We start from the raw sequence: 22813 nt of genomic DNA, 5'->3' as shown, positions 1-22813 counted from the left end.
GCTGAGCATATCTTATATAAGTTTTTAATGGCAACAAAGTTGAAACGATGGCAGATTTAAAAATAAATTATGGCAAACTGTGTAACCACAGTTACACAGTCCTGTGTAACCACAGAAAAAGATTTTTACCACATTTTTTTCTAAACTACTACTACATGACTACATGATATTCTAATCAGAAATACAATTCTTGCTAGTCATATCTGTTACCCAATGTCAATTCCATTTGTATGTACATATTTTTTCATTTAAAATAAATAAATGAATAATATCCCATGAGATCATTGGCAAATTTCCAGTGAATGTTTATTAAAGAATCCAACACAGTCTTTTGCAAGCGAGGTTTAATTCCTGTTTAACTCCAGGTTTTTAGCCTAACTCTTCACGGGCAGGTTGGTGCATGAAATGACATGTAGGAGAAACACAGAATATTGAAGCATTTTATTAAGCATTTTTAATAGAGCATGGATTACATATGTAAAATTTTAAATACCGTGAATTATAAATAACACATACTTTAGTCTGCTTTAAGTGTTCATTCATTACAAGTAAGAGATATGCAATTCTACTGTGTATTGACTGACATTCTGTATATTTACCTACTAACTGCATGAAAGTCTTGGAAGTCTTGGAAGGCAAACAGTGAATTAGGACAACCGGGAGATAAAATACTGATAGATGAGAAGTTCCACATTTCATTTGTTTAGAAGATTTCTCAACAACATTCACTGGTTTCTAATGACCAACATAGCCACTTATCATCAGATTTTCTCAAGCTTTACCTAGAAATGAAGCTTCTAAAGCCAGAAATCAAGCTCTCGCTTTTAGTACACAGCATACAATATACAAATATGGCAGCAAGTGAGCTTCTAATTTTTGTAACCCAGAGATCAGCTTCCCCTTCTTCCTGTTCACTTGCTGCCAGATCAGAATTAAGAAGGGATCAAATATTCCATATCTGGTTACTCAAACTGGGAGAAGCTCTGTTGACATGTGCCCATGTAGAAAAGCTATGGTGGTTAGAAAATTATGGTTAGTGTTTTCTAATAGCTCCTCAGAGACCTGCCAGCTGCAATGAATGAATGAATGAATGAATGAATGAATGAATGAATGAATGAATTTGGTTGCCTTAAAGATCTTAAAATCTCTTTTAATTTGCACCAGTAATTAAGAGAGAAAAACGTTTGGAATGCCCTTGTCACATATGCCTCACATTTTGTCAGCTTTTGCTTTCTAAAAATCAATACTTTTTTAATTTATTAGGTTTAAATTCTGTTGACTTCAATAGGTCAATTTACACAAAAGGAGAAATAGTAAAATACTGGCAAGTTGAAGACATGACTCATTGATACTTTTGAATGGTCTTGGAAATTTCCTAACAATATACCATGATAAAGCCACAACCCAATAAGTTTTAATATTCACATATTCAAAAATATTCAGACATTTTAATACCAACTAATATAGCTGTAGAACAACGGCTAATGACCCTCTTTTACCGGTCTACTATAGAGAGCGTCCTCTCGTATGGTATTGTGGTTTGGTATGCTTGTCTGACAGCCGCGGATAGGAAAGTATTACAGAGGGTGGTGAGTACAGCACAAGACATTGTGGGCTGTCCCCTGACACCACTGGATTACATCGCCAGGGCTCGTTGCCTTGGAAGAGTGAGGAAACTTCTCAGGGATGACTCACAGCCTGGACAGTATCTCTTTACTCTCCTACCATCGGGTAGGAGATATAGGAGTATAGCCAGCCGCACCAACAGGCTGAAAAACAGCTTTTATCCGTGGGCTGTTAGGCTTTTGAATGAGAAATAACTTTTGTGAACTTTTGTGAATTTTATGCAGAATTGACTTGGGAGGCCGGTGTGTGGTGTAGTTGGTTCACATGGTGTAGTAAGATGGAGGGTTTGTTGTCACTGTGTGTTGGGGGGTGGGAGCACAAAGGGAGGCTCAGCTAATCTCAATGTACACATAGTTGTACTTTGACAATAAAGGTTCATTTCATAATTAATATTAATTAATATAACCCCCTGTATGGCTTAAAAGCTGCCATATTAATAAGTTAGAGGCCAGACTCAACGACACCATGAAGATTATAAGCGGATGTATTAACATCACTCCGACTTGCTGGCTTCCTGTTCCGAGCCATATAGCACCACCAGGTTTATGAAGGCAAGTTGCACTACTGAAAGAATACAGAAAAATTACAAACAACTCACTCCTACCGATGCATGCCAACCTTCCTCATTTATCAATAGGAAAATTCAACTCCAGGAAGCCCCTACTGGCACTTGCACAACATCTGCCCAACAACTTTAACATCGATTCTCAATGGGAAGCCAAATGGGTCGCTGAACACCCAGACATAGAAAGACATACACATGAAAAAAAAAGTGCCAGGCTTTGAATTATGTCAGCAATGGATAATTCTGAATAGGTGTCATACCTCAGATGGCATCTGCCTGGACCCTCTGTATAAATGAGGCTTAGTATCCTCCCCTCAATGTGAGTGAGGGGTCCCATGTCAAACTGTAGATCATGTCGTAACCTGAGGGCATATACCAGTCCAATGTCTGATTTTTTAAAAAATAAATGATGCTGCACTTCAATGGTTAGATGGCCTGGATATTGGTATTTGAACATAGATCTTTTTAACATTTATATTTTATTGTGTTTTATAATCCAGATGAAAGGTTAATGTATATATTGCTAGTCCATGTATGGTATACCATATGCTAAATAAATAAATAAATATCAGTGGAACTTGTATGAATGTCCTGTAATTCTCTTTGGCTAATTTAAAGCCACGGAATGTTTACTGAACGTAAATATTCCTCAGTCTTTGCTTCTGGGATTTCTTTACAAGGAAACAAACAAAACCAAATCTTATGTCAAATGTCAAATCTTATATGCTATACCTATCAACAGGAAAAGCATAATATAAAATGAGAAGTAATTCCTAAAGCTGTTAAAACCCTAGTTATGTAAATTTGACTGTGCTTTAGTATTCTTGCTTGGAAAAGAGAGAAGGACTAAGGAGGCTAAACACACACAACCTCTTTTTCTAAGGGGTGCAATTTCATTTTTTTCCTGGCAATACAGAAAAACATGGTTTAGTTTCCCTTAAAATGATTACACTTTGTGTCTACAGTCTGCAGAACCAAAGGTGGTCCATTGTTGACCAGCTGAAGAGAGCATCACATTCTGAGAATTTCGCTTGTGTAAGATTGTGATGGGGAGGGGGTGTGGAGGAATGGAAATGATGCATGTTGTATGGGTTGCTATAAATCCTGCTTTTTTAAACATTTTTTTGAAAACTGAAAATGCCAAGAAGGAGCCTAGAATCTTCTATATGTATGCAACCACTGAATAATGTTTTCACTTCATCATTTCTAAAGTTAAAGATCAAATACTTCATTCTAGATTTCTGTTGTTGCTTGCAACAGTGAAGTATAATTAATAATATGATAATATAAAATAAAATTTATTGCTAAAGGGACAAAATCTCCAGCAAAATAATTTGTATAAAGCACAAACGCATAAACCCTAACTATGATCAAAAAGCCAACATGTAGCTAAATAGTGGCTAAAACACAAATTTATATTAGTGTTAAATGAACCGAATGTTAATGGTTTCATATTATGCTAATTAATTATTAGAAGGAGCTTCAATACATTTTTAGGATTATTGAAATTCTAATTTTAGGATTGGGCAGATTTTATTTTTTTAAATAAACTGCTCTGGAGAATCTTAATCTAGATTACAGCCGTGGTAAGAAATTCTGCTTTTCTACTGCAGAAATCAATTCAGTAGATTTATGTATCCATAGATTTGCAACCATAGACCTATCTTCTCTGTTGAATCAAAATGTATTTCTTTATATATAGGGCAGATATGTGCCTTCAATTTAAAAAATGATTCTGTCTGTAACATATACTCTAAAGTGCATTGATTAGATTTAAAAAGTACAATTTTTAAGATTTAAAAAGTACAATTCAGGTCACAATCAAGTTCTCAGTCAAAGAAAATGAAATAAAATAACCAAACCTCTCCTAATTACCAATAATCTTCATTATTACTAGACTTCATTATTACTTTCATGTTATCCCCAGAGACCACAAAAGAGCCACTTCCCATTTCCCCCCATCCTTATGTCTGGGGATACCATTGAATACTTAGAGTTCTATGTCAACTCTAGAGGAACATCAAACCTCATCTACTCAGTTTTACTGGCTAGGCATATTCCACCCAGAGAACCAATTCTGCACATACCCAGGCCCCGAGTCATAAACAATTTTAAAGATAATAACCAATACCTTAACTGCACTCAGAAGCCTATTGGAAATCAGTGCAACTCCCAAATCTTGTAGTGGTGTCATGAGCAAACAGCCTGTTCCCACTTACTAAATAATGATAATGATAATGATGATGATGATGATGATGATGATGATGATGGAAGGGACCTTGGAGGTCATCTAGTCCAACCCCCTGCTCAGGCAGGAAACCCTATACCATTTCAAACAAATGGCTGTCCAGTCTCTTCTTAAAAACTTTCAGTGTTGAAGCATTCACAGCTTCTGGAGGCAGATTTTTCCACTGGTTAATTGTTCTGTCAGGAAGTTTCTCCTTAGTTCTAGGTTGCTTCTCTCCTTGATTAGTTTCCATCCATTGCTTGGACTGTTGTATTCTGGATCAGCAAATTTAGATAGATAAATTCTAGATCAGCTTGTAGGTAAAGACAGGCACATCATGTAGAGTGTATTGCAGTTGTCCTTATATAAGGTTACAAGCCATGAGTGACCATCAAAAAAGTTTTCCAATCCAAGAAAGACTATAATTGGCATAACCTGTTCATCTAAGCCAAGGCTCTTTTGCTTCACCTGGCCTTGGAACAAGAGTCATGGGTCCCAGAGAATCTCCATATTGTGGACCACCTCTGTTCAGGGAACACAACTCTGCTCAAGAAGAAAGAGTAGTAGAATCCATGACTTTCTGAACCTATAATTACTCCGTCCTGCCCATTTTGCTGGGTGGAAAAAATTATCTTCTAAATGAATGCCTTTAAACAGGACATATTCAGATTCATGAAGAAACATCCAGATCTAAACAAATTTGTAAATTTCAGGAGCATTTAATCCACCAATAATTTCTTCTGATTAATTTAATTTTGCCTTCCTATTTGGGCGGCAAGATATAAAACCATAGCATAGTGAGTTGATTTCTCCTATATAAAGTAGACAAAGTTTGGCAATCTAAACACACACACGCACACACACACACAATGAATGATTGTGTTATGTCCTTTGGTGCTATTATGGGCACTCAGTCTGTTAGGACATATTGGGTGATTATAGGCCAGTCTTTTCAGAAAAAGCCATGGGTTTCAAGTTAGCGGTAACCATCTATCAATTCTAGAGATTATGGCATGATTTACAGTCTCAGCATGGTGTATCCTCTGATTTTCTGCCTCCCTATGAAACATTGTGCTTTCCTTTTCTATTGATGTATCAACTATAATAGTTACAAGCAGCTACAGAAAAATCAATAGTGGACTTTCATTACTGTGAACATAAAGTAAGAGGACCAAGCTGTGAGAGTCTTGCTGTTAAATAGTCACTTGACTGCAAGGTACACAATAAATGTCTGTTATTTTGGTGTAAATGAAAGATGTCTGAATTTGAAACATCAACCATCTCCAGTTCTGGAGACAACCAAAGCTAGGTCAGGTTAGCTTAGCTAGCAGTTCTTCCCTGAGTCAAGGAGCCAAACTAATCTGTCTTTCCCACAATGAAACTTAGATTAAAGAGAAAACAAAAAAAGCTAAATAAGAACGGCAGATGGTGTTTTTTCTGTAAATTGTGTTGCAGTCTTTCTGGCCACACTCACCAGGCCTGAACTGGACACTTTAATTGTAGGGAGGCTCACTGGTCTCAAAAGGATGCTTTATTCTAGTAAGAGCAGAGCAATCATCTCAGTCTTGTGTACTTTGACAAGAAAGAGTTAGGAGAAACTAAGTCAAAGATTCATTTTAAAATGTCTTAATGTAAGGGTGGAAATTGCATTTGGCATCAATAATGGAATGCCTTGGGAAAGACTTTGGGCTACCGATGCTCTCTGTGGGTGTTTTATCTATTTTCCATATTTCCTGGTCATGGACTTAATATGTTTTAATATGTTGTGTAGGACAGCATGTAGGGAAAGACTGCTTTGTCTCTGTGGTGATTGCTGAATTAGCATGCTAATTCTCATCCATGTTTCAGAATTACTCCACACTTATTGAGATTACATTCAAGAACACCTTATCATTCCTAAAGACTTAAAGTAGTTGGAGACACCAGGGAAATTTCTCTTGCTATGTCAGTGTTCAAAGTCAGATAATTCCTTAGGAATCGTTATCTGTATAGACATTTGTCTTTCTATGATTAATATTTTAAAGCGGTAACATCACTTCAAGGGGCCACTCTCGCCATTAATTTTTAAGTGGAGACTCATTCATAAAATTAAAATGTAAGAATGTGAAGCTCTGTTTTGGGTATTAACCCTGCCCCATAAATCCTTGACAGTGGCATTGTAGCAGTAGTAAAAATAATGTCAAAAGCAACGCAGCACCAAAGACTCTCCAATATGTTACTGTTGCTCAGTCTTTCAGTTGCCTCCAAGATTTTGTGAGCTGATGGACATCATCCTACATGTAGATGCTAAATATAGAAATCTAGGTGTCCTGAACTGGTATTGCTCTGCTAACATCACTCATTTGATGGAAGCAAGAGAAAGATTATATTTTATCTGACAATATCATAAGGAGTGTAGCAGAATTTCTGAATTTGGAATAGGATATGGAAAAAACTGGTTATTTCTAGCTCTTTTTTAAATGACTCGTTTTGTTGAACCCAGTCCCAAATAACTCACCATTTAAGTGTCAGCTTTCTGTGGTTAGTCCACATGTTTTGCTGTGTATAGGGCAAATTTATATATTTCCCATGGCAATTAGATACATTTTTAATTTACATAGGCCAAGATCCAAAGGCTTATATGTGTTCTGCACATACTATGAACCTCTTCCAGCCTACAAGCTCCTCGGTGGGGCCCCTTTCTGCTTTAGAAGATTAGACAACCTTCTGCAAAAGCTGTTCATGTATCAGAAGCAAATGGAGTAACAAAATTGGTGACCTTTGTATGCCTTACTTGCACACATGCACACACACAAAAACAAACTCAGCAAACATTCTTTTTGCTCTTAACTTCTGGGTCCGAAGTTATGCAGCTGCATTCCACCCTGCATTTTGCAGTCAGGCCTTTCCAGAAGGCCTAAGCAGCTGAGTGCCAAGCTATGGATTCAATCCACAGCTCGTTTCTTGGCTGCACAGGCCTTCAGGAAAGCCCTGTGACTGAGAAATGCAGGCCTGGCTGCAGAAGAGGCTCCAGAAAAAGAAGTGGGTCGGCAAGGAGGGGCCTGGCTGCAAGGTAAGTGGGTGCAGGGCGGGTGGGGCAGCTCCACATCCCCACCCCTACCCTAGCTTCAATTTTAGGTCTGTGCCTTGCCCCAAAACTAGGGCTTATTTTTGGGATAGGGCTTATATTAGGCCCACCCCCAAAAATGAAGCTAAGGCTTATTGTTGGTGTAGGCCTTACTTTCTGGGAAACACAGTACTTGGTGTTAATGGCTTCTTTAGGCTATCAAGACAATAGCTGAATTCTTCTCCTTGTAGCTATTTGCTTAGAATGAAAATGATAGTCAATTCCCAAATTGCTTTTCCTTTTTTTTTTTTTTTTTGCTTATAGGCTTATTCCTTCAAGGAAGAGGAACCACATAATAATTCCTGAAGCATAATCATTCTTGGCTTAATGCAAACTGGGGTTACAAATAATGAAACATTTTCTTCCAATTCTGTAACAGGATTAAAGGTAGCTTAGGCAATTGATAGATAAAAGACCCTTGTTCTATATGGCTTGTTGAATTTTAGAAGAAACTGAAGCAACAGTAAATTATTTTTTTATTTACTGATGTTATGCTTTTTTATCACCTTGATATCACTGTAATGTAATATGGATAGGCTTCCTTTCTTAATCCTCCCAAACGTCTCCAAAGGTTTTTAAAGTATACATGCTGTTTGAAACTGTTTTAAAAACTTTGTGAATGCTTTGACAGGAATGTTTGCTTTCATGACGTCACCTCCTCATCCTCCTCAAAGCAGATCTTAAATGTGGGGAAAGAATTAAAATAATAATTTCCCCAAAAAAAGTGGTCTAGGGGGTACATAAGAGTTTTAAAACAAACCCAAGAAAGAACCAAGAAACCAGCATGCAATTTTCATTTGAGAAAAAAAATGGATATAAACTTTCCTTTCACTCATTTTGACATGTCCTGCATTCAGCATGTAACACCTGTGGCTTCTCAAATTTGTCTTATGAAACATCTCGTATTGTTTGGTAAAGTCACTAGCAGGGTAAAATTCCCAGGCCCGTGAAATAATTATCTAAGCCAATGTATTTAGCCAAGTTCATAAAAGCTTGAATGCCATAATGATATGCAAATATCATTCTCTTCCCAAGAACCAGAAGAATGCCTTTAAGCTAATATTTATAACAAGAAGTGTTTGACTGAAAACTCTTGTAATTTTTATCATACCGGAGGCTGTTTTCCTCATTCAATTAGCTGGATTTTTCCTGAGGCAAGCCAGACATCTAGTGCCTGCTAAATTCAGAAACTAGAGCTTGTATTTTGGCTTAATATATCCCCACTTGGATCTGCCTATTTAAATTCTCTTTTATGTGAGAATTCATAGTCTGGACTACCTGAACAAACCAAACTTTATATCTTATTCCAAGAGCATAAAAAAATTTGGAGGCAGGGGGAAAGAGAGAGAAAAGGGAAACAAACAAGAGTTCATCAATGAAAATGAAAGGAAAATTGATATTTGGTTTATTTTCCAATCTGCTAAGATAGGAAAAGCTGTTTCTGTGTTCTTCAGTTCCACCCCTCCCCCAATTTAATATATATAGATTTTATAAACGCACACAGTGTACTAAAAAGAGGCTTTGCTTTAATGTAAGAAAAATGCATCTAGAGAAAAGACTTCAGAAAGTAAATGGAAATCCTTGCATTTCTTCTTAGATATTCATCAGAATAATTCAAAATAATTAAAAGTTACAATTCCAGTTAAAAGTAACTACAGCAGAGGTAAAAACAAATCAGGATGGCTTTTGCAACTTCACAATCATAGCCATGCCCCTTTTCTTACTGCTGTTCAGTTGCACAATCCAGACAAGCTTCAATGGATGCTCTGAGCCAGGGGTTCCCAACCTCTGTAACTTTTAAACTGTGTGGACTTCAACTCCCAGAATTCCTCAGCCAGCATGGGTGGCTCGGAAATTCTGGGATTTGAAGTCCAGGTGTCTTAAAATTGCCAAGATTGGGACCCTCTGCTCTAAGCAATCTTTCTAAGGTCTATATAAAAGCTCTATGTTTTCTTTAGGGAATACTATTCTGCTAGGGGAGCAGAAAGAATTTTTGCATATTATTCATTATTTCAAAGAGGGATCCCCAACCCCTGGTCATTGGGCCACAGCATGCCAACAACTGGGCCGTGCAAACAAGCGAAGCCCCATCCATGGGATGCAGGCAGCATGCGAAGCCATGCCCCCTCCGGTCCGCAGAAAAATCTTTCTCCACGGAAACTGGTCCCTGATGCCCAAAAGGTTGGGGCATGCTTTAAAAGGCAAATGCTATCAGATAGATCTAAGAGGCTTATCAAACAAGGAAGACAGGATGATGAGGGAGAAGGGGGGAAAAAGTATGGTTTCCAGTCCTACTTTCCAATCCTACCAACTGTTTGAATAGTTTCACTAACATCCTGGGGAGGGAGGACAATGAAATCCTCCCATTTCTTATCCTCCCATTTCTTTTCTCTCCTTTATATCTTCTCTGACCATGGTCAAAATGCTGCTAGGGAAAACCTGTTCTAGGGGTGAATGAAAGAGAAACTCTCATCCTTTGACCTCAAAAGACATTTTCCTGGTTCATAGCATTTCCAATTTAGCAAAGGAAAGGTGGCGTAGCTGATCTGTCGTGTAGAAAAATACCATTTCCCATGCTTTTTTAAAAAGAAAAAAAGGAAAGAAAAATGAAATATAATTTTAAATAATACACCTGGCAGCTTGATGCCATAAAGTGTTGTAAAAGTGTGCTTTTATTTGACTTGTGAAGTGGTCTGTAACAAATTGTGGCTCTAACTATCCTTAATAGTTGGAAGTTAAATAGGATTCAGCCCAATAATTCCAGCATTTCCTTACTGTGTAAGCATCTTATTCTGCATCTCAGAGAAACTATCATTGAATCCAGCCTATTATTTCTGCTTGAATGGAAACTCATGAGTTGTTGTAAAGCACTTTAAAAAGGCAAAACTCTAAAAACAATTTAAGCATTATTTAACATTTCATTGAACTTCAAAAATATTTTATGGCCACAATAAAGAGATAGTGTCCAAAGCTTGCTCAGGCAGGTAATAAACATATTAAGTATCTGTACTTTCTTTGGCCAGCTTGTTCACCTTGCGTGTTCGCTCTTCTTGGTGAGTGACTCTGAATAAATCTTAAAGGCCATCATCCTTGTTTCTTACTTAGTGTAACTCAGTGGTTCTCAACCTTTTCTTTACCATGGACTCCTTTTAAATACCTTTTGTGCCACGGACCCCCAAAACATATGAAGAACATTTGCAGGAATTAGGTATGGCTATTGTAGAGAAAAGAAGGACTAGGCATGATAGTAGTATTCCAGTATTTGAGGGACTGCCACAAAGAAGACAGGTTCAACTTACAGTATTTTCCAAAGTACCAGAAGGCAAGACAAGAAACAATGGAGGGAAACTAATCAAGGAGAGAAGCAACCTGGAATTAAGAAGAAACTTCCTAACAGTGAGAACAATTAACCAGTGGTACAGCTTGCCTTCAGAAGTTGTAGGTGTTTCTTCAGTGGAGGCTTTTAAGAAGAGACTGGACAGTCACCTATCTGAAATGGTATAGTCTCCTGCTTGAGCAGGGGGTTGACTAGAAGACCTCCAAGATCCCTTCCAGCTCTATTCTGATTGATTGACTTAACTCAAGATTAAAATCACATTTCTTCAAGCCTTCTGTGATGACATCATGGACCCCCCAGGGGTCTGCAGACCACAGGTTGAGAACCACTGGCATAATTTATAAGTTGCACATTGGTCAAAGCTTCCTGCTCACTTTCTGGGAGTTTGACTCTTTTTTCCTCTTGAAACATAATGTATTTACATTTATGTTACATTTTTCATAAAGAACATAATTGCCTTAGACCAATATATCATCATAATCATGTCTTTTTCATTGATCTTTTCCTGAAGAGCTGCTAATAGCTTTCCGGATAATCTGTTATGTTCCATTTCCATTGCTCCACTCTTTCTACCTTATGTTGTATATGAAACTATTGTCCACCATTGAGTTTTCCTTACTCAGAATTTTGAGAAATAGTTAATATCCACTCAAGGGACAAAATCTGTATAGCAGATGAATGTGGATTGTGTTTTCCATGTTGCTATTGCTGTTACCACTCCTAGCAACTTTAGTTAGCTTGATGAATATTACTAGGAACTACAGCTAAGCAACATTTCAAGGTGAATTTGGATTCTTATTCCTTGCATGATACAACAATCAACAACCCAACATACAGAAAAATAGGAATTAAATAGTGGCTTAAGGGCATGTTTTGGAAATATGGACTCTACGGGATGGTATCCCATAAGGGTTTTAGGAGCTCATCAGTCACAGAATCTTTTTTGTTGCAGGTTATATCTATGAATATTTATGATGTTAGAAATTAAATGGAATAATTTTAACATTATTGACTTTGTGGACTTCCTGAAAGATCACACTTTGACATCTGCTGAACTAGAAGATATCCTTTGAAGCAGTTAATTAATGGTACACAGTCCATAAGAAGCAACATATACATTTTATATGTGATGCATTACAAATAGTCGATCAGTGGAACAGCTTGCCTCCCAAAACTGTAGATTCTCTATAGTTGGAGGTTTTCAAGAAAATTTTGGACAACCATTTGTCTCAGATAGTGTAAGGTCTGCCTTGGGAAGTGAGTTGGACTAGAAGACCTCCAAGGTCCCTTTCAGCCTTATGATTCTATGGTTATTTGAGTCTAGTCCTGGCTAGCAATTATGTTGTGGCAGGGAGCTATGGTCACATGATCATCATTTACAACCTTTCTACTAGCTTCTCGCAGTGTCAATGGGAAAGCCAGAAGGGAAGGTAACGCCAGTAAGTTGTCTTAGTTTTTCTCTGATCACAGCACACAGATACCACATCCGTGCTCAGTCGCACCGGCCCTCCCAGGGCCTCCCCCAACCTCTCACAACTGGCACAGGCCCCCTGCAACTCACCCAAGGCCCACACCAGCTCTCCCTCACCTGGCTCTCCCATAACTCACATGAGGCCGCTGCTGGGCTTCCCAGACCATGCCTGCAGTCCTTCCCTGAGATTCTCACTTTTCCCACTTAATTACCTGCAAATCTTGGGGTTACAAAGGCAATTGGGATTGCCCAGGATTGCCATCATGAGGTGATGCGATTAGCTGACATTACCTTTTATGCCTGCATCACTTAGCAACAGCCATCACATCCCTATTTCCATCATAATGCTACCTGTATCTGAAGTATAACCAACCGGTATGAAAGTTGTTCATTTGTGTCAACTTTCCACTCCTTTATGTGGGAACTATCTAATAGGAACAACAGCAGCAACATACAGGAGAAGTGTGTGTCCCAGTTTCCAGAGGATCAAACCTCTATTTGAAGCAAATGCCCTACATTTAGGGCCTTTACAATTTTAAAGGTGCTTAGGAGGAAGAACGGGGCCCTTGAAGCTGCACATCAAAAATTGTATTTGGACAGCCAGCTGACTGAGTACCATATCATGGTGTGAATATTTAAATATTCTCTAAATCTGCATCAATGTGCATGAGTTATCCATGCAAATATTATACATAATCATAGTGGTGTGGTGGGGGGTTTGGTTTTTTGTTTTGTTTTTTGTTTATTGTGCTCTGGGGTGGTGCATTTGCTGTCAGGGGAAAGACCAGATTACACCAGAACATCCTTTATGATCGTAGTGTCTTTCCTGAAGGTGTTGTTCTGAAATATTTGGCTATATTTTGACCATGTAATATCAGTAGTGGAGTGTTTTTATCAATTTGGTTGATAAAACAGAGATATCCCTACCCCAAAAAGAGGTCTGGGTTTGGCATTTATGTGCTGAATAGTCATGTGTTGGTAACCTCAGAGCTCAGAACTGGTTATTCATTTGCTGATATTCTAAGACTGAGAATAGCATAGAACAATTTTTAAAGGTAATCTAGAAGTTGCAAATGGTCCAGAATGTGGCAGCAATATAGTTTAGTAGGGTTTCTTTGAGGTTCCACACTTCCCCATGTTGAAACAGCTTCACGGTTGCCCTCCACCCCCAATTCTTTATGTTCATCAAAGCTTTACAGGTTCATATGTTACTATATGGTCCACCCCACATTCTTGGCTCATTAGCAGGACATGCATGTATATATGTTTATACCTTTGAGTTGGTGTGGTCACTGCTGACTGCCTGATTTAATTCCTGCACTTTTCTTGACAAGATTTTCCAGAAGTGATTTGCCATTGCCTCCTTCCTATGGGCTGAAAGAGAGTGACTGGCCCAAGGTCAGTCTTATCTTTGCGCCTAAAGTGAAATTGGAACTCATAATCTCCTGGTTTTTATGTTGCATCTTAGCCACTACATCAAACTGGCCTTCAGTATAGGTTCATGTTGCGTCAATGGTAATTTCTACTTTCCTTTGGTAGGGCCCATAGTAAGCAACCAACTCCTTCCTCAATTAGAAAAAAGTCTTCTCCTTATTATAGTTTAAGAGGAGATTTGAAACCTTTTTTCCCTCAGGGGTTTTTTTTAGTGCTTGTTTTAGTCTTGTGCTTTGTTAACAGGCATTTCCCCCCCCCCCCGATTTTAATTTAGCTTTTTTAAGTTGTGCCAATCTTTTAAGAAGATGGTGGCACCCTTCTAAATAAAGATATAAAACAAGACATCAATTTCTTAGAGGCCATTAGCATTTCAGCTATAAACCAACATAAGTGAGTATGGATAACCTTAGGTTCCTTGACAATAGCAGTCCGATATCTAAATTGTACAATAAGTATAGTTATTTTTCTTGCAACTACTTATCAACTTTTGCACAGCAACCACTTTTCAAACTATAATTTGCCATTCACTTTTAATTTTCCTTTTCAGAATTTGCAAACTACATGAGTTTTTTATCAATTAATTCCGCACTGAATTTCAGCGCTTCAAATATGAGGAAAGGAAGCTTCTGTGAAACCTAAATATTTTTCTTCTCTGAAGGCTAAGACCTATTGTGTTTTTACAAAAAAAATGGGATCATAGTCTTTTTCTAGTCTTATTTAATATGCAGACTTTGAGCTAAGCATCTTTATTTGGTGAGGAAGGGATAAACTGTCAAAAATAGGAGTTTGAAGGAGATGCTGACAGACTTTTAGAGTGACTGCATAACTGAGAATGGCATTTTAATTTTTGTTTTAAAAAAATCCTGATCTTTAGAAGTAAATTATAGAACGAATATATTCTGTGTTTGACAAAAGTACTATTGCAAGAGCTTGCAAAAATGCAATATATTTTACAAGACTTCAGGGTTTACTCTCATGTAAGGATGGGAAAAGAGATGTGTCCCACTGTGAACATTCAGTAAGACGTTTCATATTAAAAATCGGTAATTAGTCCCTGAGTGAATAAAGTGGAAGAGATAAGAGGTTGATACTATTTTTTCCTTTCTTGTACTTTGAATTGAAAGTGCATACAGCAAGAAAGACAGTATTTCCCCCTTTTTTGTCACAAGCTTTTCAGAACTTGAAATGCTGATTTCTTAGATTATGCATAACTCATGAATTCTCAGTTCTCTGCCTCCATTTACCAAGCACTTGGATGCTGGAAAAAAAACTTTTAAGTTTCAAAGATTACTTTGTTAAAGTAACAGATCTGATTTCCTGGCAGTGCTGACACCAAAAGAGTCCTATTGCCAATGCATTGTATTTCCCCAAGACTGCCATTATGTTTTCACAGAGACTTTTTTCTTCCAGAAGGTGAATCATTTTCTGTAAATAAATCAAAGCTCTTTGCAGCTTTGACATTTTAAAGCCTCAATTAAACAAGTATTTTTTTCGTGTATCCAAATTTTTTGCTCTTTATCACATAATCACACTGTTTAATTGTAGTAGATCAGTTAATCTACAATTTAAGGCATAGCAGGGTTAGAGTTAGAGTATTCAAGTAGTTTAATAACTCATCTTAGTATGAGTTTTGGGTTAAAGGTAATCTGGGTAAGAGCCACCAAATGTTCTTTCAGAAACACAGTTTATTCAATATTTTCCTTTCAGTGAGTCTTACCAAACTGTTGTTTTCATTATGTTGCTTTTAAAAAAGAGAGAGAGAGAAAGCAGAAGGCATTTTTAAAAAAGAAAAGAAAAGCCACATATTTTTCAGTGGAAAATTATGGCTAAATTCCAATATAAAATAGGATCATGAGTCATTGCAACTGAGTGCTCATCAAGTATTTGAGTCTAGGATAAGACTGATTACTTTTTTTTCTTAGAGTTGATTTTGCCTTTATTACCAATAGCTATAGAGCAAAGATGTTTTGCCTGAAGTCTAGTAACGTGACCTTCAAGGGCTAGAACACTTTACAAATGAAGGACCCTTCAAGATTTGCCATCTGTATACATGCAGATTTCATTGTTTTGCTGTGCGCAGAAGCGCATATAGGGATTGGCTGTTAAATTTATGAACGCATCATCTTGTACAATCAGCACATAATAAAAGAAATACGGTTCTATTGATTTGAGGAAGAAACTGGCGAACATTCACAAGAATTCACATGCAATGGAAAAATACTTGATTCCTTTTTGGTAACCCTAACCCTGACACCCAAAGAGGGAGATTTGTCCACAGTGACTTTCTTTAGCACGCAGTCAAAAAATAAATACCTGCTTATTTATTTATTTACATGGATCTGTACAATCCTGCAGATGTATAAAAATGTTTCAATCGTATACCTCTTTTTTATTATTATTTTATGTCTCCAAGTTAGCATTGTCTGCTCTAGTCCTTGAAGTTTTCTTAACATTTTCAGAAGTGGTTTGCCACTGCCTCCTTTCTAGGGCTAAGAGAGAGTAACTGGGCCAAAATTACCTAACTGACTTCCAGGTATAAGACAGAGCTAGAACTCACAGTCTTCTGATTTCTAGCCTGGTGCGTAAACCACTACATCAAACCGACTCTTGCTTTCCCTCTACTAAAATGTTATTAAAGGATGGATTTACCTGTCATTTCATGGCCAGACAGTAAAGGAGACAGTGCTGAGTCTAAAAGGAAAATTTGAGAGAGGTTTGTGTCCCAAAGAAATTAAACATATAGGTGAGAATCCATTGTACATAAGACTGTCAGTCTTACTTGGTATCCTGGCTGGCATAACTTTTATTAGACAAAGATTATGCCTGAGTGAGTTCCAGAATTCTATTTCAGGTTACTATAAGAAATTCTGGACTGAAGACAGTTTAGAAGAGCTGTAAGCTTTGTACCAAGAATTTAGAGTAAGTTGATAGTGAAGTAAAGGAATAAATATAATAAATGAAAATATTTGCAAACTATGTTAGGTTCTGAGTGTGAAGTATTTACAACCATCCAGTAGATAAATATTCAAAAAAACACTAAAAAAATTTCTCAGTTTGTCTAAAGAGCAATAGTTCTGGAATTCAGAAACCGACACACGCACACTCATTTGTGGGTCAGGCAGGTTATTTTGGCAATCACTGGAATGTTCCAGATGGCTCATTAGCATCAGGATGGACAAGTCAAAGTCTTTCAGAATAATTTAGAAAAATGTCAAAAAAGAAACAAGAAGCCTGTCATTTTTTATTAGAATTAACTACAGTATGCCCTGGACACAGATTTCACCTTGGATCAGAAGAATTAATACAGAATTATATGAATTGTTTAATATATTGGGTTAAAGATACGCCTTCCTCCCAGGGGACTCATTTGCCAACTATATATTACAATTCTGAATGTTAGGCATCTTCAACCTTTTTCTCCAAAAGATACATGGAAAAGAAAGAGATGACCTTGTACAAAATCCATTGATGTCTCAACAATCTAAGCTTTATGCAGAATTTCAACATGACATTCCAAAGTTAGACTGTGGTGAGGTTTGTGCGTTTTTGGAGTCTTCAAAAAACTTGGCAGAGGGATTCAACTAATATTCAGGGGCATGGAAAACATTTGTTTATGCTGAGGAAAACATATTAGTGAAATATCATTTTAATAATTAAGTACAGGTAGTCCCCAACTTACAAGCACGATTGAACCCAACATTTGTTAAGTTAAACATTTGATAAGTGAATTTTGCCCCATTTTTACAACCTTTCTTGACACAGTTGTTAAGTGAATCACTGCAGTTGTTAAATCAGTAACACGGTTGTTAAGTGAATCTGGCTTCCCCATTGACTTTGCTTGTCAGGAGGTCGTAAAAGTTGATCACGTGACCCGAGGACACTGTGGCCATCATAAATACAAACCAGTTGCCAAGCATCCGAATTTTGATCACATGACCACGGGGCTGCTGCAATGATCATAAGTATGAAAATAGTCCTAAGTCACTTTTTTTCCAGTACCGAAGTAACTTTCAATGATCACTATATGAACTGTTGTAAGTTGAGCGCTACCTGTTTAAACACCATGATTATTACCATGTTCCTAATCTTTTTTTATTATTATTATTTTATTCAGATGTCAAAAACCTAGAGAACTTCCAGCTGGTAGAAGGTGTTCAAGAGCAAGTGAACGCTGCTTTGCTGGACTATACCATGTGCAACTATCCACAGCAGACAGACAAATTTGGGCAGCTTCTGCTGAGACTCCCAGAAATCCGGGCAATCAGCATGCAGGCCGAAGAGTACCTCTACTACAAACACCTGAACGGGGATGTGCCATGTAATAACCTTCTCATTGAAATGCTGCATGCAAAGAGAGCATAAATTATAGCCTTTGATACAGCTCCTGCTTTTCCAGAAAGAAAACTACTCTAAAAGTTCTCCGAGTGACACTAATTGAAATAACTCGGTTTAAAGAAACTTTGCAAAATAAATAAATAAATAATGTTATAATAATCAAATACTGAATAGTAAATAAGTGATGCATCAGGGTATTTTCATTGCCAACTGTGAATGAAATGCTACACCATTTCCCCGAAGGAACTTGTATAGGACTTTTATCACTCGAATGAAAGGAGATTTGCAAGCGGAAAGGCTACCAACCTCCATGTCAATGAAGGCAAAAAAAAAATTAAAAATAAAAATAAAAATGGAAAGAACAATGCTTATACATTTAAACTTTGCCCGTTACCAATATGAATACATGTAGGAGCAAGTTTTATCTGTGTTATTCAGCTAACAGATCAAGGGGATCTGCATGCACTACAACCCTTCACTGGTTAGCGAGACTGAAAACACCTCTAAAGGATGCAAGACTGCAGTTTCCCTGTGTCGTCTTTCCAAAGACTGAATTCTTACTTCTCCTTCCAAGAGGAATCTCTATATCTACACTACATTAAAAATCTGGAGTGAGCCACACACTCACACGTGCACATGCATACAGAATAGTGTTGCAAGCAAGCAAATAAATACAGCCTGGATTTTCGTCTGTCTGTGAGTCCGACCTGCAGATATAGAACATGAGAAAAAATACTATTATGAGAAAATGATTTTATTCATAAAATTGGTGTGACATTCTTAATGTTTTCTAAGTTTACTTTTGTCATAGGGTTCATGTTGTTCAGCCAAGCAGTATCTCTCTTCTACCCCTGGTCAAATTTTGGAAGAAAGCTGCTCCAAAGCAATTGGTAGTGGACTTTAATTCCAGGCTCAAATTAAACATTATTGGAATGACTTCTCAAAGCTTTTAGTGCCAGATCAGCTTGTGGCTACTCTTTAACCACAGCCTAAAATAAAACATCAAGCAGTAGCATCTCTTTACTTGAACTCCAATCTAGTACCTGGATTTGAGAGAATTCCAGATTAGTGAATTCAGTTAATATCCCACTGTCTTGTCTTCACTGTGATTTCTTTCTTTTCCCACATATCCCTCAGCTAGGGGTTCCCCGTGAACCATGTGCACATGCAGTTCAAGAGCAGGCTAGCATAACTTTGGAGTCTTCAGATCATTATTGTAGCCCTTACATTCTAGTTTTCCTGTTTGGCCTACGGAGCAAAAAAACTAAAGGTGTCCAGATGGCCATACTAGACAGTAGGCTGAATTCATATCTAAAACCAGATAATCGGAACTGGAGCTGGGGTGGGGGGAATGAATATCTGATAAAGGCATTTTCAGATTGAAGAAAACCCATCTTCCGATTGTTTTCCTGGGACTCTTGTTTTGCCAGGTCCTTGGCTCAAAGCTTAACTCTTGGCAATGGAAGGGGCACCTTATTAAATTTCAGTAAACTTGTAGGAGGCATAGGAGACCAGAGGCATTTAAATGAGAAATTTAAAATACCCCGAACCTTCTGAAACATTGAGAACTGGAAGATGATTGAGGATGACAAGTGCGGAAACTAGTCATGGCTTCTCAGCTGGTCCAGCCAATGTTTGGTTTTAACACACTTTTGTCAGAATTTGGTCCTAACAGGAATCCATTTATGCCCTCGCTCTAAACTAATTCCTTCATTCTGCTTTGATTGCCTGTCCAGATCTCTGTGTCTCCTTTTTAATCTCACATTCTTGATGTATTTTTGAAAGGTCCAGAACTTCCCTTATGCGAGGGGGCACAATACACCAAGTACCGTAATATTCTCTTGTCCTCAAAGGTGCTTGCTTCTTCGCAAGGCAACTGGACTGTTTTTTCCTTGAGGAAGAAGAAGAAAACATTTCACTTCTTATCGAAAATGTTTCTTCTTCTTCCTCAAGGAAAAAACAGTCCAGTTGCCTTTTGAAGAAAAAAAGCACCTTTCAAGCAACTATGACCTGGATGACTAAGAATCTCCACAATGTTCATTTCACTTTATCCATTCAGAAAACTGAGTTCTTCAGCTTTATCTTACTTTGGGGGTCAACATTTTTTTGAAAGTCAGTAACAAGTTAGTCCTATTGATACAAATAGATCAACTGATGAAATCCAGCAATTGGTTCTTATTAGTGGTAGTTTGAAAAATCTGCATCCTTTTTGTATATCCTTTGGAACCGAAAACACATTTTAAAAACAAGAATTAAAGCAAAAAATCTTTGGTGTGCTAAATGAAGAGTGATACTGCCAAATCTATGTAAAACCAAAGTCCGCTGCAGAACAAATATCAGAGAAGGACAAATAATTCTATCCAACGTGAAGTTATCAGTATTATGAAATGTGCCACCATAATGAAAGCTTTGCCTTATTTCAGAATTTTGAATGGTAACTGTACAAATGTGGATTGAATATGTTTAGGGTGGAAGTATTAATACTTTACAGTTTTTAAGAAAATAAAGTTTATTGTGTTTACATTTGTGAGGTCCTGGGGGGGAGGGGGAAATCCCATGATAATATTGCAAAAACCATGATTTCCTTAATGTTGCTTTCTAGATTGGTAACTAGCTTTACCAGTACTTAATTACTGTATGTCGTGAGACACTAAAATCAAAAGGGGAATCTCATGTATATGTTAATTACTTTATTTTTCTGTTTGGGTTATTGGCTGTACAATCACTTGTAGAAATTGTATCAAACTTCTAATCCACAAGCCTTGTTTATTTGTCCATTTGTTTTCATGAAGATTGCTGGCTTTTAAATAGTTTATTTATATTGTATAACACCATTTTCATTGTAGCCAATTGTGATGCTAATTTATTGTTCCTCAGTTTCACCTTTATATAAAAAATATAGGCAGATATATATGTTTATTACAGCATGTCTTCAACTCATAGTTCATAGTTCAGGGACATTCAAAGGACTTTTCAGTTTAAAATCAGGTTTTTGATGAAATGTTTATACATTTTCATAATCCTAAATGTTGTTTATTTAAAATCTTACTGTAAATTTTGTGATTAGCACTTCTCTCTGTTTTATGTGAACAGAGAGAGGTGCACTCTTATCTGGATATTATTTTTAAGCAGTGGACATTGTATACCAAAGACAACACTTATGTCTGTAGTATTAGCTTTAGGCCACTTTATCACCACGTGAATTTGGTTGTTTTTAAAATGCCAGTCTTTTAATGGAGAAGGATCAGAAGAAACAAAGGAGAAATCATCTTTGCTTATACTGTATAAAAGGATATTTCTTTGATATAAAGTTACTCCTACCTTATTTCTGCAATTACCTGCTATTAATAAGATGGATAATTCAGTTGTACTGAGAGGCTACGTCAGTAGAAGTAGAAATCAAAGTAGTAGCCTAATAGTCAAGTCCCAGCTCATTCAGTTCATTCTACAGATATGAATAGGTTGGACTTTGGTATATCCATGCCAAATTAAAAAGTTATAAAGTGGTTAAAGGGGCTTCAAGATAAGCAAAAAACAGAAGTTTTCACAAGGTAAGCCCAAGCTATTGGCCGCATACTTCTTGGTATCCAGGCCCACGGTATATTAAATAAACTTTATTAATATGCTATCTTGGTACCAAAAAGTCAAATGTGTTCATTTTTCAAAGGTTTTAAATATCTCCATCTTTGGTGCCCTACATATGTTAATATGGTTGAAGTAATATTGACAATTATTTTCTAATTAGAGCCTAGAATTCTTGTACATGCCATTAAATTAGGGATGTGTAGCTGAGAAATTTGATAAAGCCCAGTACTCTGGAATTCTCCTATGATTCTCCAGTGGCAACTACTAACGGCTCCATCTTAGGGAACTTATGTTAATAGTTCTCTTCATATTTCCGATGAAAACAAAGAAGATTCCTTTAAAAATTAAATATCTGTGATATTTAAGGCTAATTAGAAAATTATTTAATTCAGACTTTTCACACGGATGTCTTGTAAAATCCTTAATTTTTTTTTTTTTTGTTAAAACACCATGGCAGATGTCATTTTAAAGCTGAAAACAAACTAAAACCACTAACAGAGCACAATTTTCAGTGGACACAACCAGATCATTCACGTGGATGTTAAGAGCCAAGAATAATTATTGGACAAACTCACAAATAAATTATCACACACGTTAGCCAACATCTGAGATTCCAGGAATTCATCTGATTGCCCAAGTTTGCAAAATAAATGTTAATTGTTAACCACTTTGTAACAAGACAGTTAACTTACAGTTGCTTTATTGATTACATATTAGTAAAAGCAGACTAAAATGCAAAGGTTTTGGCTTTGGCTGGTTTCTTACTGTTGTTTCAGTGTTTGTAATCAGACAACTGTAGTGTCTGAATATTTGTATTACCATTATGTTCTGCAGCTACCTGGCATTTGAATCCATGCAACTCTTTAAACTGTGCAGTTAGTTACTTGTTCTCTGAATGTATCTGTGAAGTTCATGTTGTCTCATGTCAGTCCTTGCCAGGAATTTTCTCAACACTAATGGATTTTTATTTCCAGAATTTCAATAAATATTGATATGGCCATTCTGATTACTTTAAAATTGTTTTTCTGATATCACTAAAACGTAAGAGCAGAAAACCCATGGATGTAAGATACGTGGTAAAACCAGGGCTTTTTTTCTCATAGAACGCTCAGAACGGAGTTCCGGCA

General features: G+C 37.0%; 1 protein-coding gene across 2 annotated transcripts in view; it reads left to right on the top strand.

Annotated features, from left to right (window-relative positions):
- Positions 1-18802, top strand: part of NR5A2 (nuclear receptor subfamily 5 group A member 2) — a gene marked incomplete at its 5' end in the record, with an annotated part of 120338 nt that extends 101536 nt beyond the window's left edge. For both annotated transcript variants that reach the window (XM_081322763.1, XM_081322762.1), the window contains one exon: positions 17881-18802. In XM_081322763.1, the coding sequence (XP_081178889.1) occupies positions 17881-18128 (248 nt within the window). In that variant the 3' untranslated portion in view covers positions 18129-18802. The remainder of the gene's footprint in view (positions 1-17880) is intronic.
- Positions 18803-22813: the final 4011 nt, after the last annotated feature.

This window comes from Vipera berus (assembly GCF_964194415.1).
Source record: "Vipera berus genome assembly, chromosome: 3".
In the NCBI taxonomy this organism is placed as follows: Eukaryota; Metazoa; Chordata; class Lepidosauria; order Squamata; family Viperidae; genus Vipera; species Vipera berus.
Note: the sequence above shows the minus strand (reverse complement) of the source record. Positions and strands in the feature narration are given on the sequence as shown.